Below are 20,597 nucleotides of genomic sequence, written 5' to 3'. Positions count from 1 at the left end.
GTTGTATCTGGCTGTTTATCTGGTACACTATATGTAGCTTGCTTGGAAATCACTTCTGACATGATCGCACACCATTAATTTAGCACTGGAAATACCAAGTGAGTCATTTCAACTCAATAGTTAATTTGAAATGTAAATATCTCTGCAATTTCCTTCAAGCCAAGACATTTTGGATTTCACAAACATAATTTCAGTTAAAAGGACATTCTTTTAACCAAGTTTTCTCTGTCCGTCCAATCTTCCTGCAGATACTTGTGGATTTGTGTATAGCATCATAAAGAGAAAATTCTGAGGTTTCCAGGACACTTACCAGAGCTGATGAAGATATTTTTTAAGAATAACCACTGTTTTATACAGGCATGTGGCGCCAGGAGATAATCTGTTTTAATTAAAACCTTTGTTGCATTCTAATGACATCTAAGACCTTCGTATTAGAGGTCTTCCTGGGATCGTGGGATTTCTATTTAATATATTATTTTCTGAATAAATATTTTTGTATGCATTTTATTCTTCATTGGATAGAAAAGGATCTATATGGATCCCATCTGACCGAAAATGGCAACTGATACAACTGTGGGGAACATCACACACATTTTCTATGGTAGCCAGTGTGGTCAAACTCGAGGTCTATAGCTTAGTCTTTTTATAACAACCGTCGTGTGTACTATTTTCCCAAGACTCTGTACCTTCAGACAATGCTTAAAACCCATCCTTACCAGGGCTCCTCGTTCAGCCACCTCAGGGCTCTTGGCCCTTCCACCAAGTCCCCAATCCATACTTTCAAAACTATTCTCTGTCCTGGCACCTCAATGGTGAGAGGCCCCTTGACGGAAACCTGATGCAAGGCACACTGGACCTCAGATTGTGTCCAGAAATGTGTTTTTAAGCGTGACAATGACCGAAAACTTTGGGATAGGTTTGTGAATATACTTGAGTGGATTGGCTAAAACCTGGACTTGAACAACATTGAAATACTTTGGAGAGACCTGAAGATCGCAGTTCACCAATGCTCTCTATCCTATCTGATCGAGCTCAAGTGGATCTACAAGGAAAAATAGAAGAAACTGCCCAAATCCAGTTCCCCTGAGTTGGCAGAGACATACCCAAGAAGACTTGATCACTGCCAAAAGGCGCTTCTACCAAGTACTGAATAAAGTACATATGTATGTGAGATTTCAGTTTAGTTTTTTCAATAAGTTTGGCACATATATATTTTTTACTGAGGACTACAAAGCAACTAAATGTAGAGAAATGATTGGGGTCTAAATACTGTCCAATGCCACCGTACCAAAGCAAATTTGGGTTTGTCTGACAGTACCCAAATAATTGTGTTAATTACCTGCAGAGCTTCTCAAAGTATTTTCTATCCACTCAGAGAAAGTCAGAATTATTGCATATCCATTGCAATTGCGGATGACAGTACTGTTGTTTAGTAAAATAAGTAAGTTAGCTGTGGCTTTTTGAGTTTGTGTATTTAATTTGTAATGCTTTAAAAGAGAGACAATAGATGAGAGAGCACCTTTAGGCAACATTTCTCACAAATAAACCTATTCATTATTTAATTGAATCCCCATTAGTTCCCATCAAAAGAGCAGCTACACCTTCTGGGGTCCATAGAAAACACATAGCGCGAACATAACTAAACGCTGATATGTTGATGACAAATACAGCTCTGGAAAAAATTAAAAGACCACTGCACCTTTTTCTTTCCTTTCCAAAAAAGTTGAAAAGGAAAGTTTTGCGTGAGGAACAGAAGCATTCAATTTGTAGTGGTCTCTTAATTTTAACCCTTCGGTTCCTCACTCAAAACCTTCCTTTTCGACTTTTTTGGACAGGAAAGAAAAAGTTGCAGTGGGCTCTTACCTTTTTCCGGACAGCTAATATCAATGTGTGTATTCGGTGTCTCTGTATGTTAATGTGTCTCTTTGACCTCGTGGAGCCATGCGATTTTACTTTTGTCTTTGTCCTTAAAAGATAATTTAGCTGTTTGCTGTAGTAACTGAGAATGGAGTTCCGTGTGATTATGCTTCTGTAGAGTTCATTAAGACAATAAGGATTCTACTGAATATATTATGTGCAGTTTCCTATGTTCTGATAAATCTGACAGAACGGTAAATGTTAAACCCGTAAATGTTGAGGCTGTCCATTGGGCTTTCAGTGTATGCTGATGAGGCTGGGGAACTTGAGTTGATGAGACATGAGTTGTTTGCTACCGAAACATGTTTTCCCTGAAAACAACTACACTAGTTGTTTTCAGTAGCCAGTGTTTTTCCACCTATTTGTTCTGTTGAGTGGTATCTATCCAGTCCAAGTCATGTGTAATTGCAGGATCTTCTAGTAAAACTGGTAGAAGTGTGTTGGAAACATCTGAGAGGAACTAGCCAATGGTCATGATGTGGCGCCATAATCAACACACAAGTGAACAAAGCTACGACTCCAGGGTGTATCAATATCAGGTGTGGGGGATGGGGTGGTGACACTTGTTACAAATTGATAGTGGCGTGTGTGTGTGTGTGTGTGTTAGAGAGAAAAACAGTTTCTTTTTTGTTGCTTCTGGCAATCTATTCATTTTTTTATTTGCTTTAGTCTTTTTAGTCGGAGCTTAGAGTTTTTTGCGAGCTACTGGTCCTTCAGGGATGCGAGTAGCATACATTAATGAGCCTTTCTATACCTGGGGCTGCCCTTGTTAGTGCCTGTGTATAAATGTACATTATTTATTAAAAAAAAATCACAGCAGTGAAAACAAGTTGAATACATTTAGAGACAGGAGACAAGTTCTCCAAGCAAAGTTCATTCACATAGTAGTGTGGCTTCAATAGCCAGCAAACAGGTTGGCCGTTCCATTCTAAAAATGACAGTGTAACTGATGTCACCACAACGAAAGCCACGGCTTTGTATACCAAATTATAAGAACTTACCTGGAAAAGGTAGCATTAAATTAATATCCTTTTATTTTATTTGGACGGGTCAGTGTTCATTTTGGCAGAAATTCTATATTTACCCATAGTCTCGGTCAATTGACTGAAATGCATTTTAATAACTTTTGAGCCTTCTTCATAATACACACTAGCTCTTTCTCTAACTGTGACTGTTTGGTCTTGTTGATAGGGGCCTCCTCCAGCACCAGTGGGGGACGTGCCGGGTGGATGTAGCCTTCACGTACCCATGGTGGATGTGGAGCTCACGTCTTGTTTCTCCCTCTCTGAAACTCCGAACCCAAGAAAACCCACCACCTCTTATATTTAGACGCACCAGCCTCAGTCTGCCTGGTCACCCAGCTGACATTGTTTTCTTCTTGGCTTTACTGAATTTGTCTGCTTTTATCTTCTGGTGGTTTTTATTTCTTGCTGTATGTTGATTACAAAATGTCTCTTTCATATTTTTTATTTAACCTTTATTTGACCAGGTTAGCCTCATTGAGATTAAAAATCTCTTTTCCAAGAGGGACTTGGCCAAGAAAAGCAGCACACAGAAGTTACAGTACATAAAATCACAACATAAAATGTAAATTACTACCTTAATTAGTTAAGATTAAGATTCAAAACATTTACAGCAACCCATTTCAGTACCTATCATAGATTTGATTTTGGTCTTAAAATCAATCATAATCAGTAGATAATTACATTTTTAAATATTTAGTCTCTGATTCCACATTGTTTTTCTTTTTAGTTTTGATGATGTTAAATGACAGATGTGTTAACTAGATACCAAAACGATGAGAAGACTCAATGCTCTGTATATCACATTATGTGTATAACTATAGTGATTTCAATGTGTCATAAAACTGATGAACATCCAGTCCTCTGTTGAAGAAAATAAATGTTTATCCTAAAAATAAGATGCTTGTTTGCTGTAACTCTCTGAGAAGCAACCAAACACCTCACCCATAAAATCTAACATGGTGCGTTGTGATTTAAAAAATGTCATTACCCTAGCTGCAATTTATTGTTTTTTAGTTTCTGGAACATTCAAAAATATGCCATATGGAACAAACACGGCTCTCCGACATGTAGAATAACGAATCAAGTCGTCTCTTTTCATTGAATATCTATGTGCAACATTCAAGCATGTTTTTCCACTGTACCTTCTATTACCTGTGTATTGAATGAACGAATGACAGTCTCCCACAGAAAGCAAAAGCAAGGCGTTGTTGGCATATCATTATTTATTGAAAAAAGTCCATCAGCTTTAAAAGAAACTCCCCTAACAGGAAGTGGCATGAAAGGGTGTCAGAATGAACAGCTACGGTCAAGGTCATAGTTGAGCCGATAGGGTCACCACGTTCAACGGGGATGTGTGTGTTTGTGTTTGAGGACATCCAAGGCAGCTGCAGAACTTTACCAGAATACACACAATGAAAAAGGGAATGAAATAGATTGTCAATCGATATAAAGTTAATTAAAGAAGATTCTTGCCCAAAAAAAAAATCCCACTGTAGTGCATTGCATTTCGCAATGACGTGCATTTATTTTGACAAAATGTGTATTTGCTTTGGCATGAATGTGTTTTAATCGCTAAGCAGGGGTCAAGACTAGAAAGCACAACACTACATGGGGTTAAAGCCTAGGGTTTAATCGATGCAGCTTTTTTTTTTTCTGTCTTATTAAAAAATAAAATCACATCGCTCAGAATGTATACTCAATTGTCAACCAACCACTAACACATACAAAAGCAGAAGGTAAGGTACTGTAAATACAAAACGTTACGGAGTCTTGGACAAACGTGAAGTGGATGATGTCAGGGTGTGACGTTTAAAACGGCGGGGGGGGGGAGAGCAAAGGTTCCATGCCCTTAAAAATATTTTGATGTGTGACATCGGATGTTTTGACAGGCTTGTGCGAGTCATGAACATTTGAGGGGTCCTACGAATTCACTATTTGATAGAAGTGTATAAGACAGCAACATAATTCCACCAAGGGCTTGTAAGTGTGTGGAACGCCTGGATGGCTCGGGGAAAGGGTTTTTTATTCATTCTGTCGTGACCCGTCACAAGTAACCACAGCTTGTGGGACAGGTGCAGTCTTTGGTTTAGAACAAACAGTGTACATGTGAAGCTACTGTAATGATCCAAGGACGTTGCCAGTCACACCCATCAAGTTAAATACAATACGTGTCTTTTTTCACATTTACAGCTTAGACCCCCTAGGCATTTATTAGAAAGAAAATTACGGTGAGGATTTCTAAGATCATTGGGTTGTTCCTGACCTGCATTGATATTACATACAAAAAAACATGCGACAGTAAACAAATATTTTTGGCTTTGTCGCCTTTGCGCTTATAACACACAGGACAAAACCAAGACACAATAAATTATTTTCATTTTTAAGCGTAACCAGTGACATATATTGAAAGGTAGAACACTGAAAAACAATAAAAACAGTTCTACAAAAAACATTGGAAACTAAATATTAATTCTTACACAATATGCATAAATTTGAATGCCAACAGAAAAACAGTTAGAAATCAATTTTAATCCAGATTCCTTTCTGATTTTAGTGTCTCACGACATAATTAAGTACTGGTCAAAGAAACTAAGTAAAAAGTAAAACTGTACACACCAACAAAAGCAAACCAGAGGAATACATTTTGTGTTTTGTAGATTTTTTTTTTTTTGGAAATCATTGCTTTGCAATTTGCTTTGTCACAGTTCTCTCCCGTGGGACTGCTTGAATGTAAACACCTCTTGAATTATCCTTTTTTTATTTTTACAACATGAACACTTTATATATATATATATATATTTGTACATATTTTCATTCACATCTGCACGGTTAGCTAGCATGGTAATGAAATAAGGCAGGACTCACAACTGTGACATCACACATTTATAATACTGATAGTTAGGATTTTGTTACTTTTTTCGTTTGACATGGTTCTGCAGCAGGCTTTGGTCTGTTCCCACAAAAGGCAGAGCTTCCCCTCCTTGTCTCTAGAATCATGCTTTCGTTCCAGTTCTAAAGGAAAGGGACGTTTCTTTTGGAGTGGGGGGTTGGGGGGTGGATGTCAGAAATACAACTTGATTTCCAGGCGTGTGCCACAATGACAAAATCCAAATGGGTGTATGCAACCATAAAATGACCATGTAGAACCTTTAATTAACCTACCGATGTTGTGGAGAATGTATTTTACTGAGGCAAATGGTAAGCATCGCTGAGCTGCGATCCTTTCGGGACGGTTGGGGAAAGCTACGGGGCGGGGCCGGGGGCCGTAAAGACTAGTGTTACAATGACAAACAGGAGGAAATAACTGCCCTTTTTCAAAATGTTCTTTTTTTGTGGGTGTGTCTCTATTGTTTAGGCGCCACGTTTTCATGTATTTTGTTCATCACGGTTGTTCTGTTCTTTTTTTGGGGTGTGGGTTTGGGGGGGCTGCACGCAGGTCTCAGTCAATCTTTTTCACAAGTTCTCTGTTGGCGTTGAGGCCTGCTAGCCGACCGTACATGTCTTTGAAACAGAGTGGAGCTGGAGGTTACCCGGTCCGGCTGACAGGTCGTTCTGGTCGACTCCAATGCAGTCCGCTATTCCGGTACCAACAGTACCGAGACACGCGCCCTTCCCAAGCGTGCGTCGCACAAACGTCATCGGGTTGCCGTCTCTCTCTCACAGCTGCAGTCTGACAGGATACACACAGCTGGACGGGTCCGTCTCGTGTACCGCCTGCGCCGCAGTTCCGGTTGAAATCAACACTGGAAAAAAAAGGTATCTGAAAAGGGCACCTGTCTCCCGGATTCCAATGTTCAGTTGCCAACCTTCTCACGCAGCCTTACCAGTCTTAAAGGGACATGACTGCGTGTGATACACTTTGTATGGATTTGAACGTGTGCGTGTGAATGCCCTCGCACGTTTACACAGCTGACCGCTGTCCGTTTAGGCCCGTGCTCTTGCCGTGCGTGTGTGTTCCCCCTGGCGTGAGTGACCGCGGCGCAATGAATGATAAGGACCCGACGAGCCCCGTCCTCGGGTGTCACAAAGTGTCGCTCCGCCGCGGGCATGGAGTCCTCCCCGCGGGTCTTGACCCCGACGAGACAGCCGAGTGGGCGGGTGTGGGGTTGGGGGGGGGGGGGGGGCTTGGCGCGTGCGTCATCAGGCCCTCTTGGCATGGAGCATCTCGATGAGCAGGTTGTTACAGGGCACGTCCCCGTTCAGGTGCTTGTAGTACAGGTACTCCTCCGCCTGGAGACTGACGGCCCGGATCTCAGGGAGCCGCAGGAGCAGTTGGCCGAACTTGTCTGTCTGCTGGGGATAGTTGCACATGACGTAGTCCAGCAGGGCCGCGTTCACCTGCTCCTGGACGCTCTCCACCAGGTGGAAGTTCTCCAGGTTCTTCACGTCTGTAAACGGGAAGGGGGGGGGTGGTGGTTAGAATTCCGAGGTAATTGAAATGGTCACTTTCACTGTGTCAGAGTGGGTGGTGTAACTACTCATTATTTCAGATGTAAAAAACGGACAGAAGAATGCTGACGTCTGGTGACTGAGACCAGTACACTGACATCCTGAAAACTGAGGTCCCGAAAACTTCCCTGGACAAAGACTGCACCCTCTCCAATGACATGAAGAAAACTAAACCTGAAACTAACAGTGATCCAGACACTCAGGCAAGACCCCAAAAACTGAGCACTTCACATGATTTTACCAAAGACCAAATCATTTTTTCTCAGTGCATATATTTCCTTCTCCAGATCCTCTCGGGAGAGTAAGATGAATCAACCCTCTCCTCAGGAGTATATGAATTATGTAGAGCTGCGTTATGGCCAAGGAGGTCATCAGTGCAACTCCTTTCCCACTTAACATGAAGCATCAGCTGTAGACCTTCATACTCCTGGAATCACATTGCAGGGACATAGTCATCCTTGTGCCAAGTGACATTTTCATTCTAGCAGTTGAAAATGTTTATATTAGCATTTACCTTTGCCATGTATCGTTTGTGTGTGTGTTTTTTTTATCATGTTTTTGTTATCTTATTTGATAAAGAGTGTGGGTCCTGAGTTAAAGAGCACCAACAGATGCATTAAGGTTAATCAGATGTCACTCCGCTGGCTAGAGATGTACGTGCATTCGAACCCATCTGTCACAGGGCTTCGTCTACTCAAGACGTCAAAAATGTTTTGGCGCGACTCACTAGATCTTTGATTTCAGGCCGATTCAGATTCACTTTGTACTCCTCACCTGGTTGCCGCCACACACGCTTGACACCATCTGAACCAAATAAGTTAATCTTGGTCTCATCAGACCACAGGACATGGTTCCAGGAATCCATATCCTGAGTCTGCTTGTCTTCAGCAAACTGTTTGCAGGCTTTCTTTGTGCATCATCTTTAGAAGAGGCTTCCTTCTGGGACGACAGCTATGCAGGCCAATTTGATGCAATGTGCGGCGTATGGTCTGACCACTGACAGGCTGACCCCTCACCCCTTCAACCTCTGCAGCAATGCTGGCAGCACTCATACATCTATTTCCCAAAGACAACCTCTGGATATGACGCTGAGCACGTGCACTCAACTTTTTTGGTCGACCATGGCAAGGCCTGTTCTGAGTGGAACCTGTCCTGTTAAACCGCTGTATGGTCTTGGCCACCGTGCTGCAGCTCAGTTTCAGGGTCTTGGCAATCTTTTTATAGCCTAGGCCATCTTTATGTAGAGCAACAAAAACATTAATCTGATCCTCAGAGAGTTCTTTGCCATGAGGTGCCATGTTGAACTTCCAGTGACCAGTATGAGGGAGTGTGAAAATGGCTAATTGGGCCCAATTTGGACATTTTCACTTAGGGGTGTACTCACTTTTGTTACCAGCGGTTTAGACATTAATGGCTGTGTGTTGAGTTATTTTGAGGGGACAGCAAATCTACACTGTTATACAAGCTGTACACTCACTACTTTACATTGTAGCAAAGTGTCATTTCATCAGTGTTGTCACATGAAAAGATATAATCAAATATTTGCAGAAATGTGAGGGGTGAACTCACTTTTGTGAGATACCGTATGTGTGTGTGTTAGACTGTGCACTACCACATGGTTGAGCCCGAGTAGGACTGTCACCTCCAAATATTCACACACAAACACACAATCTACCAAGACGGAGCAACAGAAAAGAAGCAAGGGTGGGATCGTAGTAGATTTAAGGAATCATTTACTCATAATTTCACATTTATTCATTTTATTTTTCACGTCTGATAGTGATTATACCTGTCTTATATTCCACTTGTTTTGGCATATTAATATTTAATGGCGTTTGAATTGAGAGAATATCGGAAGCCTCAGTGGCATAATAATGAGTTGAAGAGAAGTCAGTCAGTGTGTGTGTGTGTGTGTGTGTGTGTTTTCTCCCCTGACCTCTGGTTGACACAGACATGTTAAATGAGGTCACAAGGGCAGGAAGAGCATTGGGGTGGCGGGGGCGGGGTTCACTGCCCGGGACAGAACACCATTCAAAACAACCCTGACCACTGTCACTCCTCCCATCAGCCTCGGTCAAGTCACATGGGAGCACAAACCGATTAGCTGTTTCGACAGGACACTTGAAGTATGGTGTCCGCACTAGGACATACACCCACCCAGAGGGGCAGTGGTAATATCGGTGCGGTTTTCCATACGGCCCAAGGTCATGTTCATTAGGACACGCTGTAGCAAAACATGCAAAGGTGCACTTTGGTCTCTCGATCACCCGTTGATTATGGCATGTGTACCTATCTTGTCATTGTTAATGTTTGTTTTTTTATTAGCTATTTTCATGGGATTGTTTGATATAATGTAATTTAAGTGGCCTGGGCTGGTGCAGTTTTTCTTTTTGTCATCTTATGAATTAGCAGCTTACCTGACTGGTGTTTGGGCCTTGTTAACTAAAGGCAGCTAGATGGCTCTCCTCGCGGTTTGAAACTTGCATTTAGTGGGTTCCTTGGCCCTTCTCAACATTTTCTCCAGTTTCTGTGTGTGGCATCCACATCTGTGTTTACATTTATGAGCCACATTTGATGGGCCTCAAAGACACCTAATATATTTGGCAGATTTTTTGGTGAGGCACTTCCCCTGTAGGAAAAAAATTATGATTGCTCTGGGGATAGGTTTAGAGTATAAAATACGATTGGGCATAGAATTAGTATGGGGATTATTTTTAGGTTTAGGTATTATTGGTTAGGCGTTAGGGCTAGGTTAAGTTTAGGGACACAAGTTAGATTATTGGGATTAAGGTTAGGTCTAGAGCTAGGCAGTAGGGGAATAGAGAACATGGATTTCTGGATCAGGGTTAGGTCTCAGGTCCCTGCAAGGATAGAAAAACTTGTGTGTGTGTGCACATGTGGGCGCGTGTGCGTGTGTGTGTGTGTGTGAGAGAGGGAAAGAGACAGCAAGAGATCCAAAACCACAAAGATGTACACCCCAATGTCTTTGTCAAGCTAATTAGAGAAAAATTACACATTTTAATTGCTAATTATTATGAAGCTCCTTTGGAAAAAATAATGAATGGGCCCCAAAAAGCACACTGATGATCGATGTCAATAGCTTCATCTGTCCCCCCCCCCCCCCCCCCCCGCAAGCAACCAGCCCACAGGTTTGCCTCGCAAGGATTCATCCCCATTTTATTTTTTTTTGTAATTCATCATGATAGAAAAAGAGGCCTTAAAGAATGTGTGGCGATGAAGGGGCCGAATGACGGGGTTTCGTTCAGTCATTCAGATAACCCCTAGCTCAAATGTCTGGTTGAAGCTAAGTGCCACAATAAGCACCACTCTCCTCCTCGTCCAGCGCTGCATTGAGCCACTGAGGGACTAATTATCAGCTTTTTTTTTTTTTTTCGTTGCAGGCTCAGTGTGCTTCGGTGCGCGGCACACAGCGCTGGGATGGAGACCCTGAGGTTCCATGGAATACATTGTTTTGTTTGACTAGCAATCCACGTACTAGCCTGACAACCCTACTCTCTCTCACACACACACACACACACACACACACACGCACAAACACACGCACACACACACACACACATGCACACACTGCACAGACTCTCAATAAACCGTCATGTCTTTTTAATTAGAGTCTCTGTGTGAATTCATTCAGAATGGGGGGTGGAATGTGTGTGTGGGGTGGGGCTTGGGGGGGGGAGAGGCATCTTCGCTATCCACCCCCGCCCCCTAACTACCTGCCCTAGAGACACGCAAACACACACACGCACACGCCGACACTATAAACACACAGACACTATAAACACGTTGTGCTGGGGTCCTGTTGTCCTCTCCAGATTGGATGCTCTGGCTGTGACGATAAGAAAGCAGAAGTTGGTGTTATCCTGGCCAGGTCTCTGACGTTACTAAACATATGAACGGAAACCTAAAGGACAGTCGCAGCTGGGATTTGCTGACCTAGACCAGAACAGCTGAAAGGTCGAGCATCGGCCAAACTAACCAATTGTGCGGTTAACTTTCTGCACCTTCGTCTTTTAGCTGAATGTCCCTTTAATAGTCATCAATCCACCTTAAAGAAGCAATGGAGTTGGAGTTGGAACATGCATGTACGGAACACAAATGAGCCGTATGTATATCCACTGATTTGTGAATAAAACAACGTTCATTTTATAATAGTAAAACTGCTGAGTTGAATGAGGATGGACTACAACCATCTAAACACACAACTAAACAATGAGCCAATCAGGTAGAGCTCCATAGGCTATATTGACCAATCCCCTCCCAGGACCTGTGACCCCTCTATACAGAAATAGGCCATCACTGTGGTGACTAACAGCGTAGTGGATGGTGTGTAACTCCTCTTTAACAACTATTGTCATGTAACGTCTACAATCAATCAATCAAATGCATTTTATAAAGTCCTTTTTACATCAGCAGTTGTCACAAAGTGCTTTTACAAAACACTCACCCTTTTACAAAACACCTAGTATATGATCCCTCTGTCTCACTCCCCTCTCTATTCATCATTAACCTGCTGGCCTGACAACTCCAATCAGACAGGGGGCGGTTCTGGCAGGGAACCCACTGACCCCGGCTCACTGGCGAGCAGAGGGATGCCCTAGGATGGCCACACCCCTTGAATTGACTGGCTGCGTGATTGGGTGTCTGTGTTTTCCACAGCGATTCCAAAGGCAGACTGTTCCACATGGTAGCTGTCGCTGCTGATACAAGGACTCGACTGGACACAGGCCTGGTCGACCCGACAGCCAGCCAGGCGACACAGGGAGTCCCACCACCAGAACACTTCCATAAACATGCGTGGATTAGAGGAAAGCTGGCTTGATGTGGATGATAAGGTGTCTTCCAGATATTGTTGTGGCAGGGAAACATGGAGTTGGCTTGGCCGACGAGCTACTGAAGGACACGGTCTCCCATGTAAACGCCCGAGGTTCCTATCACAGTACACTCGTCCAGGAGCCTGGGCCACATTCACAACCTGGAAGTACGTGGCCTTCAGATTGCGGGCCTACATCAGGCAAAATCAGAGAGGTCAGCGGGTTACTGCTCAGTGCTCGTGGACCGCCCTCACGTTCCATCCATGAGTGTAAACACTCAAAGCACCTGTAAATGATTGAATATTTCACATGATGTCTGAATTTATGACTTTTGTAATGTATCGTGTTTGAAAGTAAATTTGATTTGTGGAATCAAAGCATTTGAAATGTGTGTGCGTGTATGTTGATGCCTGTGTGTGTGTGTGTGTTTATGTGGTGATGCTTGGAACAGGCCAGTGACAAGAGGGTTCACGGCCAGCCGGTCAATTCAATGTGCCAGTAGATTATACTGCTGAGTCACTGGAGGAACACAGTCACACACAACATGTTTGTGGTGACCATCGGAATGCTGTGATCTGAGGTGAAATTCTGGAACTTCTGTTGTTTACACTGCCGACGTCATGTTCTCTCTTTCACTCTACTACGCATTGACGTTCTTCACTTTTTCACAAACTCCCTCTTCTTCTAACACTCTTTTCCTTGCTCTAAACGTCCCGGTTTCCTCCAAATCCCACGCAGGGAATTCCCTGAGTTATCACATTTAAGAGAAAAACCGAGAAAATGGAGCAGTGTGCCTATTAATGTTTAATCGGTTATTTGAATGAATTCACTGTACAGCAGCTGAGTTAACATCTAGCTAACAACTAACTGAGCTAACGACTAGCTGAGGTAACGTCTAACTGTGGTAACGTCTTACTGAGCTAACGTCTGGTAAAGCTAGCGTCTGGCTGAGCTAATATCTAGTTGAGCTAACATCTAGCTAAGCTAACACTGGCTGGGCTAACATGTAACTGAGTTAACATCTGGCTTAGCTTAAGGCTGGCTAGCGCCACACATTTAGCACTTCAGAAAAGAATAGGGATATAATGAGCCATTATAACACTGAGGTGGATTATGATCTGTAATAAAGATCAAGGTGGTATTTACTGTTACTGTCTTATTCTACTCTACCACTGTCTTATTCCAGTCCACCGGTGTCTTATTCCACACAACCGTTGTCTTATTCCAGTCAACCACTGTCTTATTCCACTCTACCGCTGCCCCATTCCACTCTACCACTATCTTATTCCACTCAACCGCTGTCTTATTCCACTCTACCGTTGTCCTATTCCAGTCCACCACTGTTTTATTTCACTGTACCGTTGTCTTATTCCAGTCCACCACAGTCTTACTCCACTCTACCGCTGTACCATTCCACTATACCACAGACTTATTCCACTATACCACAGTCTTATTCCACTCTACCACTGTTTTATTCCACTCAACCACTAGATAGTTCGATAGTGATTTAACATTTGGATATTTGCTTTTCCAAAGGGCGCAGAGGAGCGGAAATAGAAGAAAAGGGAAAGAAGGTGGAAAGGTTTGAGAAGATGTGAGGAGTGAACAGAGTGAAACTGGCAAACCATTAACAAAAACACTGTGCCACCACTCTCAATAACACCACTACTCACTTTCCGCACAACAACCTGGCTACCACGAAGTGTGACCGCAGCACTTCCGGATTCTCGGAGAAGGGGGGCTGTGATTGGTCCACAGATAAGCCAGTGGGGACAGGCTTTTGTCAGGGCATGAAGGCTCAATTTGCTCTCTCCTCGTCAACCTGGAAGACCCCTGGGACCCAGGCGGGACGGCTACGAAAGAGTATTAAACAGGAACGGCGGACATTTGGGGATACATTAAGTCAAATCCGACTTAGAACCGCAGCCATTTCTTGTTATTAAACAGGTATCCGAGGAGGCAAATCCTGTCGCCCAAGGACGGGTCGGTTGGTCGGAGAGAGCTCGCATGAGCGCTCTGAAGACGCATAGAGGATGGGAAAAGCGCCTAAGGTCTGATGAAATAAACAAGAGCGACCAGGCTAGCCTGCGGATCAGAGAGTCGTTACTTATGCTAGCTGAAATTCACCGGGGTCGGGTTTTGAGGTGAGGGGAAACAGCCACCGGTTCTGTCTGTGGTCTGACAGTGGGTTATTAAGGGAGATGAAACCCGGCATGGAGGGCATGGTATCCAGGATAATCACCAGAACCCTGGGAAATCGTGCGGACGGACACCGGCTGAATGAGCCGAGGTGAAGGTGCTGATGGTGTTTAATGCATTATGTCTTCCCAAACACACAAAAAGCCTCACAGTGTCTGTGGAACATTCTCACACCCATACACACACACACACACACACACACACACAGGGCCTCATCTTTCTTTCTTGTGCCCCCTCCATACAGAACCAAATGCCTTTCCCTGAGTTGACCGTAGGCTCACTGCAGGGCTCTCACCTCTTTAATGACATTAGAAATCAATGAGCTGCTAACCACTAGTGATAATCCAGCCAGCCAGCCAGCCAGCCTACCAACCATGTTGTTATTGACAGAGGGAAGCAACATTTAAATATAAATGGATCAGGCAAATTTGCCTGGCTGTCAAAAGGGTTCAAAACGTTGTCTGGCTGTGTTTAGACAGTCCAAATCAGGACTAATCAGAAATCATTGGTGCAAAAGAAAATCAGAATGGGACTGTCTAAATTGGACTGACTAAATGGGACTGTCTTAATGCAGCAGATATTTTGAAAAGGGTTTTATTTGTATTTTGTCCTCCTCCCCCTCCCCTCCCCCTCCCCTCCCCCTCCCCTCCCCTCTCCTTCCCCCCTCCTAATCTCCCCCCTCCCCTCCCATCTCCTCTCCCCACCTCCCCACCTCCCCTCTCCTCCCTCTCCTCTACCCTCCTCTCATCTAACTGAAGTGTAGCAGTCTCACTGGTAAGGGAAGTACCTGGTTTGCATTCAGCGTGCGCTTTCACAGACCCGGCTAATTACATGCGTGTGAGACTGGACGCGGGGCACGTCAAAACCTCCTGGTTTATATGATAAAGTGACAGAAAATCATTGGGGGGTCAAGTATCCTCCCTCTCTGCCTAAACTCCTGGAGCAGCAGAAATCCCGCCCAGAGTGAAAACCTCAACACCTAATGAGACCATTAAAGCCCAGCACCATCAATATATTTCTCTCATTCTTTTTCTGACAAAATTTGAATTAATAATTCAACATCAGCGCCGGGGGATGTATATTTTCCGTGTGAAGGACAGTTAATCCATAGTGTCATTTTTTTCCCCATCGCTCCCTCTCTTCTCCCCTCTCTTCCTGTACAGCCCTTTCTTCCCAGCCTCCACAGTTTGATGACAGGACGGACAGAGTACTGTGCTGACTAAAGAAAGCGTTTGTATTTGCCAACCCTTTTATCCTTCTAGCTTCTTCTCTCTGTCTGGAGACGTTGGTTGGCGTCATGTGACGTGGGAGCTGACTTCAGTGTAAAAAAGGCTGACCTATTTGGGCTATGTTACACACGGTGGTCTGTCGTAGTCTATCTCTGGACTGTTGCAAAGGTGGTCTGTCGTAGTCTATCTCTGGACTATTGCAAAGGTGGTCTGTCGTAGTCTATCTCTGGACTATTGCAAAGGTGGTCTGTCGTAGTCTATCTCTGGACTATTGCAAAGGTGGTCTGTCGTAGTCTATCTCTGGACTATTGCAAAGGTGGTCTGTCGTAGTCTATCTCTGGACTATTGCAACTGAGCATGTCTGTACAAGGCCAATGTCAGCTTGATTTACGACCAAAAAAACATTCAAATTTTTCTGTGGATATTACAATAAAAATTGCATTATAGGTGAGAACTTTGAACTAGTTTGGAGGAACAATAAATATTATTGAAAATCGGCAGGTGCACTGATTTGTTATCGATTGTCTGTAGCTTTATTGAAGACAATAATTATTGTAAAGCTGTCTGAAAAGTTCACCTGGCTGATTTGCAAGAGTGAAGACTGTGGGTTGAAAGAAGTTCTATCAGGGACAGGTTTGTAAAATGTCCTACAATACACAGGTTTTCAAGCATTCTTGGCTGGAGGAATTCCAAAATATTTTATTCTACACATATACACAGAAGGTTGACAAATTAAATGACACATAAAATGTCCCAGTTAGGTGTTGGGCCATGAGTCACTAGAACAGCATCACTGTGTCTTGACAGATTCTATGAGTCTCTGGAACTCTACTAGAAGGATGGAACATCGTTCTACCAAAATATATTTCCTCATTTGGTGTTTTGGTGATGGTGGTGGACAGCGCTGTCTAACAGGTCCGGCCAGCGTGCGCTTTCACAGAGCCGGGTAATTACATGCGTGTGAGAGTGGAAGGTGAATCTGTTCTGGTGGATTGTTGTCTATTCACATTTTCCCTGTTCTGTCTTTATTAGTTTTTTTTCTATCAAACTTATTTTCTGTTGTTTTATCAAAAAAGGTAAAATAAAGACAGAAATAGAAATGTGGTTAATTCCCTCTAAGGAAATATGTCATGCCCCCCCAACCAATTCCCTATGGATAATTATCCTGTAAGCAACCTGGCTCAAATGAACATACATCATCTGCGTTCCGACTGTATTTCCCATAACTGGCCATAGCATTGAAGTGATCACTCCCACAATTCTGAAGAATGCCTGGCCCAATAAAGGCCAATGGACCCCAGTGACATGACAGGTGGCACCATGGCTCTGCTCTAAGACCGTTTTACATTAGCGTCCATCTTGTGTCCAAGCAAATAAACCCAACTATTATAGGACAATGGCATCCCGATCTCCTCATATTCAATATCGATAATAGAAAGAGGGACAGGGGACGTGGTGGACCCAGGATTTGAACCGCCACCCAGAGACACTCGGTCAAGGACGTCCCTGAACAATCAGAGTAGCAATGCCAACCATCGGTTTCTGAGACCAATCAGAAGGGTTTAAATGCATTTGCGATCGCGTGGTTGGTTAGGGAGGAGGATCAAGGTATAGTGGAGAAGTCGGTGGGCACAGTGTTTGGTTGGAGTGATGTGGAGGTGTTGCCAGGCGACCAGGAACCCCCCCAAAAGTTATTCTTAACAGTATTATTGCTATTCCATCTATGGCCTCTTGACACGGCCTTTGTCCTGCCCGCAACCTTTAACCTTCAACCTCCAACAGGGTTCCATTTCGACAGGCGGTTTGGTGTCAGTTTTGGCTCCCGGTGTGCTTTGATTGATTGAGAAGCCCTTTGTCTAAATGCGTCCTTCGCCTCTCGTCTCAACTGGCCCTTGTTTCCAGCACTTGGCCTGCGGGTTTACATTACAGTCACTGAAGAGTGATGGGGAGACATATTGTCCCGGAGGGAGGAGGGGCAGTGGGGGACAGACTGCTTTGTTACTTTAAATACATCGGGAAGGGGAGGGGCAGGAGTCCCGGCCAGAGCACCTGTTGGATCGCCATTTAGCCACCGTCTCCAATTACCGCCGGCCCTGCACTGTTCCCCACCAGGATCCCGTAACTGCATTGTGACCGGGGTCCGTCATGAGCCGACTGGTACGGAGAGCAAAGTCGGGCGCCACAACACCTGACTGCCCTAGATCACGCCCCGAGGTGGGCACCGACCGGGCAGGTCTCGGGTGGGTCCCCTCGCCAGCTTGGCGGATACTTGATCCACCAGGGCATCACGGTTCTGCATGGACCGTTCGGTTCTGTCGACCGCTCTCGTCTCTCTCAGCAGGCGATCTTATCTTGCGTCTGCACGTTCCTTGCAGTAATTATCGGTGTAGAGTTTTTGTGGTCTTATTAATTGTTCCTCGACAGTGATAATGCAGATAGTGACTACATGAAAAGAAAGTGTCGGGATCAAACGCTGAGCCCTGGTATTTCGGTCCTTTAGCACAAATCTCCCAGGGTTTATTATTGTTATTATAAAATGCATAGTAATGCAAATAGAACAGGAAAACTATTTTTTGTAATACTGCTGGTATATCATCTGATATGTCGCATTTTTCAGCCAATTTGTATACAGGATTTGAACCCTGAAAAAAGTCCAAACACTCAGCTACTAGCTGCACAAATTGAAATTTAAAGAGCATTTAAAGAGCTTGGCAAATGATTGACAGACTCGGCTTATATAGCAGTCGTTTATTCCTTTACCCCGTGAGTTTTTGTACATTTGACCCGAGTTACTCTACAGCAAGCTTTGTCTGTGTGCTGTGACCAGTAGTCTCCCGGGTGTGTGTGTGACAAGGATAGTTTTATAGAGGGCCAGTGATGTGAATCCCTGGGAGAGATCGATTCGAGAAATGACAGCTCTTTATGTAAGGCTTGTGTAACTCCTTATCTCTGCCTGTGTGCAATGTTTAAATACGGCCCGGCTTGCAAACTGATCAATATAGATCCTGACTGGGCCAGTTGCTCTTTCCCTCCCATTACATCTTTCCTGCTGCCTGATACAGCAGTCCTGGGACGGGACACACACCCTAAAGCCTCCGCACTATTACATTCACTTTAGAAGTGTGCATTTTGCTTAGATAAATAACCAGTAAATACAGAGGTATGAAAATACAACCTAGAGGTCATAAAGCAGGGACTGAGACGATTTATTTCTGTTTATATTAGGCTTCAGAATTCATGTAATCTGCAATCCAATGGGACACGATATTCCAACTTGGAAATGGAGGTAAAACAATTACATTCAATCTGAAATAAAAACTAATTGAAAATGTCTTAATTTAAAAAAGAGTGTTTTACCATGTTCCTTTGTCCTTTCCTCCCCCTGTTTTTTATTAAATTTTCCTCCACCGGGCCCCGGGTGGCTGGGAGTCCCCTCCCTGGCCGAGCTCAGCCTCTGATTGGTGGAGATCGGTGGCGGTTGTATGGCGAAACATGAGCAGCGTAGCAGATACCATCCACAACATGATAACCTCCAGCTGGGCCGCTGGGAACCCCAGTCATGTAAACAAACATCCCGACACTGCCCCCTCCCTACACGCACACACACACACACGCCACACACACACACACACACGCGCGCGCGCTTCGGTAGCTGAAAAGCGCTGCCGTGTGGCTGAGCGTAATGAACTTGACTCTGTTGATGGGAAATGAGCTGTGTGGTGATGGTCATGTTGGTCCCAGAAGGACCTGCGCAGCCTCATAAATGTTTGAACGGACTCTGCTCCTTCTCCTGGTTAGGAGAATTAATCTCCTTCCATTCAGGTGATGGACAGCTTGGCGTTCGCAGGAGGGATCATTTAATTCGTACGTTTGTTGGAGGCGCGGCCGGTTTAAGGGAAGTTGAGGACACAAGGCGACACGTGCGAACATCCATTTTTGGTTAAATGCAGAGTTCTGCGCGCAAGTTATCTGCTGCCACGTTGCTCATTCACGTTCTCCCAGCGACCAAGCGCATCGGTCGGGGGGGCACAGGAGACCCGAACGGCCCCAGTCAAAGTGCATGATGGGTGTTTCCAGTGCCGATATTACTTGGGAAACACCTGACATGTCGGGAGCATGTTGCAGGGCCGCGCGCCGACTGCTAAGTACCTGGACGCGGGGGGGGGGGGGCTAACCGGGAGGCCCGGCCTCCGTATGCAGCCCTGGCAATAAAAGTTGAGCATTGATTTTCTGTAGCTGCTTGTAACTGTTAATGTTGATACATCAATAGCAGAGCTAGGAAAGCGCCAGACCTTAATGGGAGGGCCGGGGATGTTGGCGATACGCTGGAGGTGCCTGCCACTAAATCAGGGAATCTACACCCCCGATCGATAAGACAGTAACGGCAAGTGTCCCTCTGCTTTCCTAATGTTTTATAATAAACTGACAGCCTTGTAATAAGGCCGAAGAGAGAGAGGGGCAGAGCAACCGTTTCACAACCAACATCTATAGCCCCCCCCCCCCCCCCTTAAATCAAGCCTGGAGGGAGGAAACAGAAGAGAAGAGAGAGGGAAGACTGTTTTTTTTCTTAGTAAGAAAACTTTCCAGGCCCTCCGTCCGCCAGCACGGCCGATGCGTGGACCTCTGAAACTGAACCGGGTCGGTGGAGGCACACCGAGATTACAGGACATCCCGTGGGTTATACACCTGTCTTCTGGAGTCAGAACCACATTCGGCGTCTGACCTGACAAAATAATCATGTTGATTTGTTGTCAATTTTTGTAGTGGGAGAGACTGTAGTATATTCTGTTAACTGATACACCTGTGGTCCAATCTGTTAACTGATACACCTGTGGTCCAATCTGTTAACTGATACACCTGTAGTTCAATCTGTAAACTGATACACCTGTAATCCAATCTATTAACTGATACACCTGTGGTCCAATCTATTAACTGATACACCTGTA

At 44.4% G+C, this 20,597-nt stretch overlaps 2 protein-coding genes across 5 annotated transcripts in view; one reads left to right on the top strand and one right to left on the bottom strand.

The window, feature by feature from the left end:
• The window catches only part of LOC105025374 (adhesion G-protein coupled receptor D2), an 86,305-nt gene extending 82,473 nt beyond the window's left edge, over window positions 1-3,832 (top strand). For all 4 annotated transcript variants that reach the window (XM_020048833.3, XM_020048831.3, XM_020048834.3 and 1 more), the window contains one exon: window positions 3,109-3,832. In XM_020048833.3, coding sequence (XP_019904392.2) covers window positions 3,109-3,246 — 138 coding nt within the window. In that variant the 3' untranslated portion in view covers window positions 3,247-3,832. The remainder of the gene's footprint in view (window positions 1-3,108) is intronic.
• A 322-nt stretch (window positions 3,833-4,154) lies between these two features.
• nr5a2 (nuclear receptor subfamily 5, group A, member 2) overlaps window positions 4,155-20,597 on the bottom strand; it is a 66,024-nt gene continuing 49,581 nt past the window's right edge. The window contains exon 8 of the mRNA XM_029121754.2: window positions 4,155-7,330. Coding sequence (XP_028977587.2) covers window positions 7,083-7,330 — 248 coding nt within the window. The 3' untranslated portion in view covers window positions 4,155-7,082. The remainder of the gene's footprint in view (window positions 7,331-20,597) is intronic.

The sequence above is a fragment of the Esox lucius genome, chromosome 8 (genome assembly GCF_011004845.1).
Source record: "Esox lucius isolate fEsoLuc1 chromosome 8, fEsoLuc1.pri, whole genome shotgun sequence".
In the NCBI taxonomy this organism is placed as follows: domain Eukaryota; kingdom Metazoa; phylum Chordata; class Actinopteri; order Esociformes; family Esocidae; genus Esox; species Esox lucius.
This window is presented reverse-complemented; position numbering and strand designations above follow the sequence as displayed.